The 12,213-nt window shown below is 24.2% G+C and overlaps 1 protein-coding gene across 1 annotated transcript; it reads right to left on the bottom strand.

Moving 5' to 3' along the window:
• Positions 1-8,046: 8,046 nt before the first annotated feature.
• On the bottom strand, positions 8,047-9,108 carry LOC124939844 (universal stress protein PHOS32). Its single transcript, XM_047480297.1, has 4 exons — positions 8,855-9,108; positions 8,676-8,785; positions 8,469-8,587; positions 8,047-8,368 (listed from the first exon to the last, which is right to left on the bottom strand). Exons 1-4 carry the CDS (start codon positions 9,027-9,029, stop codon positions 8,275-8,277), a joined length of 498 nt encoding a protein of 165 aa, XP_047336253.1. The 5' UTR covers positions 9,030-9,108; the 3' UTR covers positions 8,047-8,274.
• Between the last annotated feature and the right edge of the window lie 3,105 nt (positions 9,109-12,213).

The following is a 12,213-nucleotide window of genomic DNA, read 5'->3' on the forward strand; positions in this document are numbered from 1 at the left end:
CCCAGAGACGGTGCAAGTTCTTCTATGTGGAGGAGATTGGCTTCGACATTTGCATGGAGTGAAAAAAAATACGAGGGTAAGTGAAATTTAATATTTTTTATTTTACGTTAACATATATTATTATTTGAACATTAATTTAACTATATATTGTTTTTTTCAGAGAGATAAAACTTATCAAGAAATTTGTCTTCCGGAATCCAAATAAGGTGTTATTTTTTAGTTTGGACTTTGGAAGTTTGGATTAAGTAAGTTTGGACTTTGGAATGTTGGGAACTTTGGAGTTTTGATTAAGTAAGTTTGGTTGTTTTATGTTGGACTAATTTAATATATTGTATGTTTGGACTTTGGATTTTAGATATTTTTAGTTAGAATGGTTATGTTTTAAGTTGAATGTTTTAATGTGTAATGTTGTGTGTTCTATTTGATTTTGATGGAATGTTTATGTTTTAGGTGAAATGAATAATTCTATATGTTTATTCATTTTGTTGTGATCTTTTGATATATTGAAAGTGTGAAACTATTTAGTTGATATGTTTTAATTTTGTATGTTTCGAGTCGAGTTCGAGCTCGAGCTCGAGCTATAAATCGAACTAATCGAGTCGAGCTCGAGCCGAGCTCTTGAGCTCGGTAAAATTCAAGCTAATCGAGTCGAGTTCGAGTCGAGCTCGAGTACTTGTTTTGAGTTCGAGTTCGAGCTCGAGCTTTAATTTTGATACTCGATCGAGCTCGAGCTCGAGTTCGAGCCGTTGAAATTTTTTCGAGCTCGACTCGACTCGTTTTCATCCCTAGATTTGATGTGTAATACTAGCTTAGCTCTCCATATTTCAAAATAAAATATATATATATATATATATATATATATATATATATATATATATATATATATATATATATATATATACAAGTTTGTGCATTACAAATAATCTTTGAATATAAAAAAGTGTATTGATCAAAATTGAATGAAAAATAATGGTGATCATTTCTGTCAGCAAGTTTTTTTAAATCTCAATGTGTCATTGTTGAAATTCCTTTTAAACCACATAAATTATTATTCAGTACAAGGGTTTAACAAACTGAGACACTGTGCATTGATGCCGCCAGACACTGGCTTATAAAAATCAACTAGGATGGGTCTTTTTAGATTGATCCTATAAGGTTTTGAAATCATTATTCGAGATCATATATATATATACATGCAACCTTCTTATACTCTTTGGACATAATTTTCTTATACTCTTTGGACATAATTTGAGATGTCTCAATTATGTTGTGGTCGAAAGCATCTCAATTATGTTGTGGTCGAAAGCATAGTAATTTATCAAACGATGTAATGTGTATGTGTGTGATCTGGACTAATATTAACGACACAATAATGTCATTTTTTTAGTTAGACGCCAAAAGTGTAGTATGTCATTTTGATATACCAAAAAGAGTAATGAAAACTAAACAATTATATCTTGTCAATACCAATTTAAAATTCTCAATGCTAATAAACTCGCAAATTGTATAACAATACATTGTTACCAATTTTATTTTTTTCTATTGATTTTTTATTATGTTCCATTACCACTGATTTTTTTTAATAATATTATATTTATTAAGTTATTGATGTTAGTTTCTTTAATCTAAATCTTTAATCCTTAAGTCTATAATCTATATACTCTATGTCGATAAATTGAGATAAATTGTAATTGCGGAAACATACCTGGATCTTGAATGAAGAACGGTCCATTAAGTCGTTCTTCCTTATTCTCTTCTTATTGATCTTCTCTAGATCTTGGATCTTCTTGTTCTGAATCTGAACCTGGATCGGAATGTGGATCTTCTTGTTCTATATCTGGACCTAGATCGGAATGTCTGATTTAAGTCTTTCAACCCTATATCGATAGTCCTTTAGTGTTCTTGAGAGATGAACCTAAAACCTTATTGTTCGATGAGAGAAACAAATTAGGTAGGCTATCTATATGGGTTGGGGACCTAGCCCTAATATACACATTTATTATTCGGCCCATCAACGAAATAATAAATGGTATTTCTGCTTCTACACAAATATGTCCCCATATTTATTATAGATGTCTAAATAAACTCATAACTTTTATAATTTAATAGATCACTTTAATTGGACTTTAATCTTTTATTATGGTAACAACTAATATACAATTATTAAATAATATATGTACCCAAATATTAGAAATAATTTCAACAATTGAAAGATAGTTTATTAAAAAAGAAAAAAGAAGACACTTTTTCCCCTTAGTTGTAAGCTTTTGGATATATATTAGCAACATGACACATACATCCAATTTTTTTTTTAAAGATTCAAAATCTAGCTTAGTTTTATTAAGCATAAATAAATGGTATTTTTTCATTTCATGAATACATTTGTTTAACAAAAAAAAAAAAAGGGGGACCAAAATTTTATGATAAACTAGATTTAGTCATAATAGATCTAACCAGTGTTAAATATGTTTATATTTTCTATCAAGAGCTCTATTTTGTTGTGTACACAAATAATGTTTAATAAATTATATCAATATATTTAAATAAATTATATCATCTTTCTATTAATAAATTCAATATCATTATGTCTTAATAATTTTTATAGTAATTAGCATGTAGCTCGTGCATTTGCACGAGTAAAGATATAAAACCGAAAAAAAAAGTTATTGTTAAAATGTGATTATATTTTTAATTTACTCTCACATATATATTTAAATTAACAACAAATCTCGACCCGACAATCCGGACACTTTGAAAATTAAGCGTCATTATATATATAAATTAGTTAGTTAAAAAGTTGAACTTATATTATTAAAACGTCGCACGTTCATCAAATTTATTGTTGAATTTAAACTATAAAGTCTTATTAGTCTAGTTGGTTAAAGGGTTGTACTTATTTTGTTAGGTTGTAAGTTTGAAACATACATATAGCATTTTTAATTTTATTTTAAACAGTTTTAAATTTATGGGTGGGTCAACCCACAATCTGACTCAAATATCCATTTACTTTCACATATATATCCAAATTAACCACAGCTCTCGACCCGACAATCCGGATACTTTAAAAATTAAGCATCATTGTGTATATATATATATATATAAATTACTACTTAAAAAGTTGAACTTATATTGTTAAAATATCCCGCGTTCATCAATTTTTTATATATTTTTGTAAATAAAACATTATTTTAAAATATTTTAAATAAATCCTGACAGCTTTAAAATTAATTTTAAAAATAATTAATTTGAATTCAAGTTTAAATAATTTTAAAATTTTTCATAATCAAATTAAAATTTTATTTCTTGAAATCTGTGTTTAAATTAATTAAAAATAATAACTAATTTAAAAGATAATTTATTTGAAACAGAGTCGCCAATTTATTTTTAAAATGAATAAAAAAGTGTACATGTACAAATATATTTTTCACCAGAGTTTTGTTTAGTTCGAAGTTTGGTGATACTCGGGAAAGGCTTTTACGCTTTATCCACTGTACTCGTTTTAAAACGACTTCTATTTTATAAAGTTTTGTCTTTTAAAAATTGGTTATATAACATTTTATTTTAACCAATTATTTTTTAGATCATAAACATCCACAGATTTCCGTGTATTTAAATATTGTAATAACAATATTTAAATGTTGGTATTTGTTGCTGATAATGCTAACTAAGAAGGAAAATATTTGAACAACATCAGAATTTAAAGGCATCATGGTTTAAAAATAAATCTCAAATCAGCCCTTATCAACATATATTTTTTTTAAATATCCTAAAAATATTTTGAAAACACTTTTTATTTTTTAGTATTTTTAGAAAATGGTTTGAAGTCCCAAAATTATTTGAAAAATGAAAAGTGCAACCAAATAGACCCTAGGACCGATGTCCTCGGTTCTGGGTGCGTTTTTATTGGTTGGGGCTAAAAGCCCTCGGTCTGGATCGGGAGTCCCTCGATCTAGGGTTAGGATTCTCGGCTGGGATGCGGAAGCCACCGGTCTTAGGTTTAGGATTTATCGGTCGAGGTGTCGATGTCACTAGTCATATGATCGGGATTTCTCGTTCGAGTGCGAGACTCCTCGGTCCTAGGTTCAATTTCTCGGCCGGATGTAAAAATTCTTTGTCCTAAGAACATCAAAACTACAAATTTTTCAATTTTGATTAAGGTCCGGATCCTTTTATTTAAGGGTTTGGGTGGCTTCACAAAGCTCCTAGGAACATCATGAACATCATCTCAATGTTTTATTCAACCTGGATGATATTCGATTTCATCAAAATAGTTTAGGGACCAAAATTGAGTATTTGGTTTTTAAGTTGTAATGAAGTGTAAAGAGTTTACCAAAACCTTCCTTATGCTTCATATGACTTATTGGTACCAAAACATGAACACTAGTTATTCATTTGGACCAATTCAAAAACTAAAAATTTTTATTTATTTTGAAAATTTTGTTATTGATCAAACATGATCCAAATAGGTGTCCAACATCATTAGAAGCATGTTGGGATGTTTTTTGAGTTGTTGTTCGTGAGGATTAATTCAAGAACAGAAACCCGATTTCAGATTTTTCCAAATTCAAATTTGGTTTTTTTTTTGTTTTAAATCGATTGAAAATCTTCTTCTTTTTTTTTAATGAAAAATAAGGTGAAATAAGGGAGGTTTTGGTTTCTCTTTTCTTCTTAGTTTTTATCATTGGTTCATTTTCAAATTAATCAACATGTTTGTGAATATTCAAATACATAAGAGGGCCCATCTCTCATTCAGGTTCGGTAAGCCCACCTTGTAAGGGGCCTACATTTCTAAAATTTTCATATATTAAATAATAAATTAATATTATAAATCAATTAATATATTTTGTTCAGTTATATTAATATATTTTTATATATAGATATTATAATTATATATTTAATTTGGGTATATATTTTAATTTGGGTAAAATTATGTTTAGTATCATTTTTTGTACTGTGTAAATGATAGACTTTTTTTATTTTTATTTTTGGTTACGTGGATATCAGAATAATGAAAATTAATATATATATATATATATATATATATATATATATATATATATATATATATATATATATATATATATATATATAATGTTTTCTAAAAACAAAATTTTACATATTCTAATTGATAACCATTAATTTAACGTGAATGACATGTGTGAGAGTAATGATGACAATATCACGACTAGAGGGATGGAGTACATTTACATCATTGGATTTTGGGAAATCTTCCTAGTAAATATTTATACCATTTTTTAAAATAAATTTTTTATATGATAAAATTATATAAAATGATATTTTTATAATATATATATATAATGTTTTTTATTATAAAAATTATTTTTTTATAAAATATGTAAAATAAATTTATTAGTAATAATATATATCTAATTATGTTTATTATTGTTCAAAACGTGTTGTACGAGTGTTGTACGAGTGAAGATTGTAAAACACAAATATCATCTTCGGTCAACTACGGGTCAAATAAAAAAAATTACCCTAAATGGATAATTCAGATCGAAAATCACAAGGGTTTTATAATTGATATTTATAAAAAAAAATATCTTTGTCTTTATGAACTATTTTGAAAAATAAATTATTTGTTAAATATTGAGTTATTTGAGATTTTTTATGTTAAATTATTATAAAAATAATATTTTATTTAAAATTTAATTAATTTAATAATTAAAATAATATTTAATAACATGATAAGTTTGATTTATGAATTTTTTATAATAATTATGAAAAAAATAAAACCGGTGAAATAATTATTATAAGTTAATTTATGGGAGTAATTTTTTAACAGGTATAATGGCTAATATTTATTTAACTAAGTCAAAAATTATACATTAATTTATTTTTATATCGTTCTTTGTACATATTATTTTTAAAATTGTTTTTTTTTTAAATTTTTTTTTGTAATTGCTTATTATACATTTGTTTTTGTTTGAATTTATGCCCTAATATTTAAAATATTATAAAATTATTAATTTGTGTTGAAAATATGCACAAATTTCTCTTGTACGTCGTATATTTATTTTTATTTTTTAAATACTGGTACGGACAAAAATTTCATCTTAAACTTGAGATAAATTTCTTAACTTCATTTTTAAACTATTTTCATCTTAAACTTGAGATAAATTTCTTAACTTCATTTTCAAACGAAGATGCATTTGTTCGGTTCCATTTATAGAAAACGATATTGCAGACTAAGGCGATGACGAGATTGTTACGTCTCCTTCATATTTAGATATTATATGTTTGTGTTACCTATAAAAATATCTTTTAAATAATAAAAAATATTGATGTTAAAAAAAAAGAAATATGTCTTATAATCCTATAGTTAATATAAATAATATGATAAATATTAATAAATACAAAATATAATATTTTAATACAAAATTCATAATATAATAAGCTTGAAAATGAGTGTGATATATCTAACCATACATTCCCAACCAACTATCTTCTTGGAGCAACATTCTAGAATGACTTATATCAAAAGTATAATTATTTTATAATTGAAAATAAATTGAGAGTGAAAATAAAAATAATTTAATTTGAAGACAAAATTAATTTATTAATTAAAATAAATTTTAATCTAAATATGAGAAACACACTGACGAAATCATAAACAATCGATGATTTTAAACCATTATTAAGAAAGTTCAAATTTTAACTATAAATTAGGAATTGAATAAAGTTAAAGTTATGTTCTTTATTTTTATTGAGAGAGCATAAAATAAATGTATTAAACCTTTTTTATAAATTTGTGAAGTAAGAATACAAAAATGGGCCCTACAACCAAGAGAAAGATAGTTGGGAAAATTGTAGTGGGACCTACCACCATGAGAATGGCCGATGAGGAAAAATGTGTGGGACTCACCACGTTTCAACGTACAGTACTGTTCGGTCTTGTTTGGTTCAATTTTTTTTAATTTAATTATAATTAAATATTATTTCATCAACCTTAATGAATCAGTAATCATATCATTTATTATATTAATAAAATTATTTTTATTTAAATATATATTATATATTAATATCTTTTAAATACTTAAAAAAAAAATGATTGGAAAGGAAATTTGAAAGATTTTATAGTGGTTTAATTTGATTGTTTAAAAAATAACAAATTTTATCTATTTTCTTTCTCCTTACATTTTTTCATTTAGTAATATAGTGATATATTATTTCCTCTTCCAAATTATTTTTCTATCATCCTTTAACAAAAAAAAATATATATTTAAAAATATCACCACAAAATCAACACCAACTAATTTTTTTTAAATAATCTAAGTTTGTAAATAATTATTTAAAATACTTGCAGCAAGTTAGACATTTGATTTTGAGCAGTTTGATTTAATAAGTATAGATAATAATTAAATATTATTTATATTTTCTCATATTAATCATGTTATTATATTCATTAATTAAAATATTAAATTTAAAATATATTTATTTATTTTTTAATATAATATTTTATTATATATTAATAATTATTTTTACCCAAAAATAATATATATATAGTTTTTCAAAATCACACCAATTAAACAAAAATTACTTCCCAAAGAATTGAATCACATGATTTGTCTTTTTTTTAACATAATAATATAATTATTCTTTATTTAACAATTATTAATAATTTATTTAATACTATATTTTAAATAATTAATAAATATTTTAGTTTTAATTTATAATATTGTTTAAATAAATAAATAAAAAATAATATTATTGTTTTAAAAACTAATTACATTATCTGAAATATATATTATTAATAAAAACTTGAAAAAATAATAAAAATAAAACATATTTAATTTTTAAAGTTATCCAGAATCATTTAAAACTTATGTATTAATATCCATAAAGTAAAATCAGATATTTTCAATTTCAAGAATCAATCTCTCAGAATTAAAACAAAGTTTATGCAGAAAAAATAACAATTATCTTTAAAAACAATTAACAAATAAAACTAAATGAAACTATCAATACAATATAAACATCATTTTCACATCTGTTTCTTTTAACAGAATCAAACTTAGGCATACATAATAATCAAATCAAATATTATTTTGTTTACCATAATTATAGTCTTACAAGTAGATTAAACACAAAGAAAGAAAGAAAGAAAGAAAGAAAACTCTCTTATGTAAATCAGAATGTGTCTGATCTGATATGATCCTTGTGTTTTGTTATTATTTAATAAGCAAACAAAGCATTAAATAGAAAGAGATTACATAAAAGCATGAATTCAATAACATCATTCATTAATTGATTTTAGTGCTTATGAAATTCCTCTTGATCCTTCACCACAGTAACTGGGCATGGAGCATTCGCCATCACATAATTTGTAACACTCCCCATTATAATCCTGCCCCCATTTTTATCATTCATCATTCATAATTCATCATTCATCCAATTCAAGAAATAAACAAAAAAACAAGAACTAGAGAGAGAAAACTTAAATTTACCTTCTAATGGTGCTGAGTCCTCTACAACCCATAACCAAAGAATCAAGCTTTAATTCTTCAACAGATTCAATCAACCTTTCCCTAGCATCCCCCCAATAAACCTTAGCCACCACAGTTACCTAAAACAATTTCACCAAATTTATTGCACAAAATCCCATTAACAAGAACCGATGATCAAACAAAGATACAGATAATACAGATACAGACCTCTTTTTGTCGAGAACCAGTGTCGAGCATGTCGAGAACTTCCATATCAGTTTCAACCTCGTACTTCTTCATGATCTCCGGTTGCCGGAACTCAGCTAGAGGAATCAGGGCTATGAAGAAAATTTGATTAGATTAGATTAGATCGGAGTAAAATCATGGAGATTGAAAGATGAACTTACGAGATCCAGATTTGGACCAGAGAAGATTGCGAGATTCGGAGGATGAAGAATGAAGAACATGGATGATGTAGATTGTGTCTCCTTTATCAGCTAAATTGTCGATTGCCCATTGAAGAGCTAGTTTGCTGCTCTTTGAGAAATCTATGGCCACACCTATCTTTCTGTCTTTCACCATTTTTACTCTCTTTCTCTCTCTAGAATTCAATTTCTTTCTCTCTCTTTCTTCTTCAATGAATTGCTCTCTTTTCTCTGCTTTCTTCTTCAGTGAATTGTTCTTTTTTGACACTTTGCGTGAAGACTAAAAAAAGAAGAAAAAGAAAGAATGCTCTCTATTTTATGTTATTTTATATTATATTTTATTACTTATAAAAAAATACATTTATTTTTATGTAAAATATTTATTTGATCTAGCGTATTTTGTAAAACATTGTTTTTAAATTACTTAAAGATTATCTTATTTAATTTTTTTTTATTGGTGCATAAAATTTAATGGGTTGATGACACTTTTTTATATATATATATATATATATATAATTGTCTTTTTCGCGAGACACAACCGTATGCCACGTGAAAAGTTGACAATGCCTTGTAAAAATTCTACAATCGCGAGACGCAATTTTTAAAAAAAAAAAATTAAAAAAAAAATGTGTCTCGCGAATGCCGGTTGCGAGACGCAACTAGGATTTTGTCTCGCAATTATAGACTTTTCGTAACAGAGACATTTTCGTCTAAAAAAAATGTGTCACAAATACATTTAATTTTATATACGGGTAAAAAATCAAATAAATGCATCTTTAGGTCATTCAGTCAAATTTCTCTTGTTTTGTTTTATGGATGGTATCTTTTTAAATTATAATCAAACTTTTTTGATTATTTATTTATCACAACAAATTATGAATATTTTTTTTTAAGAAATTCAAACCTAAAGAAATAAATTAATTAGAAAAAAAATAAGACAACAAATTCAAATTTATTTGTAAAAATTACTGTATCAATTCAATCTATTTGGATTTTTATTGTTCAATCAAATGAGCACTTATTCATTGTTTTTATTCATTGTTTTGAAAATAAAATTTTAATTTAAAAGAAGAACTTATTTATACTATTACAAAATATTAATCATAATCAAATATTGTTTCATTTTTCTATCATCATAATAAATTAATTAATTCAATAACTAAAATACTTTTTAATTTTAAAAATTTTATTATTATATATTAAAATCCTTTTATCAAAATACTCACCTCCTTAAAATCACTTTTACTTCATACTTTTTAAATAATTTGAATTTATTTAAATAAATCTAAACTAAATAAAAGATTTAATTTTTTTTAAAATTAATTATTAAAAAAAAATAATTGATGACAACTTTAAAAACCTTAAAATAAATTAATAGAAAAAATTAAAAGATATTAATTTATAATATATAAATAATGATTTAGTAATATTATAGATAAGAGTGAAAGATAATGAAATAATATTTTTATTTAATTTTGCTTAATCAAATAACAAGATCGAATCTCGCTAATTGATTAATTAAAAAATGGTACGGTTTCTTTTATGAAATATATTTAAAATAAAGAAGATAATGGAGACAGCCTGTACTTTAGATCTGTAAAAGTAAACAAACCATGAAAGGAAAATGGAAAGTCTTTACATTTGTAATAAATAGATAAACTTACATGTATTTATTTATTTGGATTAATTAAGAGATAAGACTTTAGAGTTTAATATTAATTTCTTAAAGAAAATAAAATTTTATTCTGAAAAAGAAATTAATGATCAGGAACGTTATCTAGCAGTAACTTCCAGGAAATTTCCTCCTCCAGCGTGTACTGATTAAAATAAGTTTTTAGGCTAATTAATTATGTCAGTTTAAGATAGAATTGAAAATATAAATTATAAATGGAGGTTCAATATTAAATCCTTTAATTTGTTTAGTATCTAAGTTAAATTTGGAATACTAATATTAATAAAATATAAATGTATATAAGGCCTTTGTTCGGTGGGTTATTTAACTCACTCAAACATTTTCTCACTTCCCTCTCATAAATCACATCATTCAATTCATTACCAAAAATACTTTTTATTTTTAATTATTATTTATTATTTTATATTATACATCAATACCTTTAAGTATTTTTACCAAAAATATTCTCATCTTCTCAAAATCATCTCCAATAACCCCAATTCGAACAAGCCTAATTTTGTAATTTGAATTTTTTTTTTTTTATAATTATAAAATTTTAAATAAAAATTTTGTTCTAGAAGTAAGTGTATCATGCTTAATTTGCCTTATAGATCCGTAGAGGAAAGGTTGACAATATATTAAAAGATTTTCTGGTGATAAAAACTATGTGCTTGTATTAATGGTATATGACTATGTTAATTAAGTATTTATTTACGTGGGATTGTGGGATTCCGATTGAATTATTTCATTAAAACTCTTAAACATATTGGCTCTTACAATTATATATATTATATTATTGTCTAATTTGATTAAATTTTAAACTAGTTTAAAATTGACCACAGCAAAATTTTACAACTTTATAAATAGTTATGATTTTATTATTTTATTAGTGAAAATGTGAATTTATATTTATAATTTATAAAAAAAAGTTATTATTTATTTAAATAAATGAATTAAACTAATTAATTTTGTAAATATAATTTTATTTTATATTGTCCTTTATTTTTTATTTTATAATTAATTATAAATATTTTTGAAATTATCCATGTACAAAAAAAACTACTTAATTATATATATAATTAATTTTATTTTATGTTTTTTTTTAAAATTTCACGATTTTAAATAAATATCGATAGTAAGAGTTTAAAATTGTTTTAGTAAATTTTTGATTTTAACTATTCTGTATTGAACCTCCTTCTCTCTAAGTGGAGTTAAATATTTCTCAAAGAGTTTATTAATTTATTCACAGTTTAGATCTAGACTAGCTACCATCTCTTAGGATAAATATATTAATCGAGTTTGAATCTAAGGTAAAATAAATGTAAGAACTAAGTTAACAAACAATACTTTGCAATAATATTTATATATCTCAATTTATTTACAACCACAAACAAAGTTATAATTATATAATAATACTTATTACTGTATTACAGGTTCTCAAACCACAATACAAAACTTGTGATAGTAAATAAGTTAGTCGAGTTGTTATTGATGAGTTAACCTACCTCGAAACTTAGAACGGAAACTTTAAGAAATATAAAACATAAAATGATAAATATATATAATTTTGAAATTGAAACTTACCATTATATAGACCACACACAAATTAACTAAGTTATTTAACCTTTCTATTTTAAATACAATCAAATATATTTGTACATATACGCTT

Source organism: Impatiens glandulifera, chromosome 5 (assembly GCF_907164915.1).
Source record: "Impatiens glandulifera chromosome 5, dImpGla2.1, whole genome shotgun sequence".
In the NCBI taxonomy this organism is placed as follows: domain Eukaryota; kingdom Viridiplantae; phylum Streptophyta; class Magnoliopsida; order Ericales; family Balsaminaceae; genus Impatiens; species Impatiens glandulifera.

What these genes read in the sequence shown, in the direction of transcription:
- LOC124939844 (XM_047480297.1), bottom strand. Translation starts at nt 9,029, where the DNA reads ATGGTGAAAGACAGAAAGATAGGTGTGGCCATAGATTTCTCAAAGAGC. An exon ending in CTGGTTCTCGACAAAAAGAG is followed by an intron (nt 8,588 to 8,675) that starts GTCTGTATCTGT and finishes AAATTGTTTTAG; the next exon opens with GTAACTGTGGTGGCTAAGGT. An exon ending in GGACTCAGCACCATTAGAAG is followed by an intron (nt 8,369 to 8,468) that starts GTAAATTTAAGT and finishes AAATGGGGGCAG; the next exon opens with GATTATAATGGGGAGTGTTA.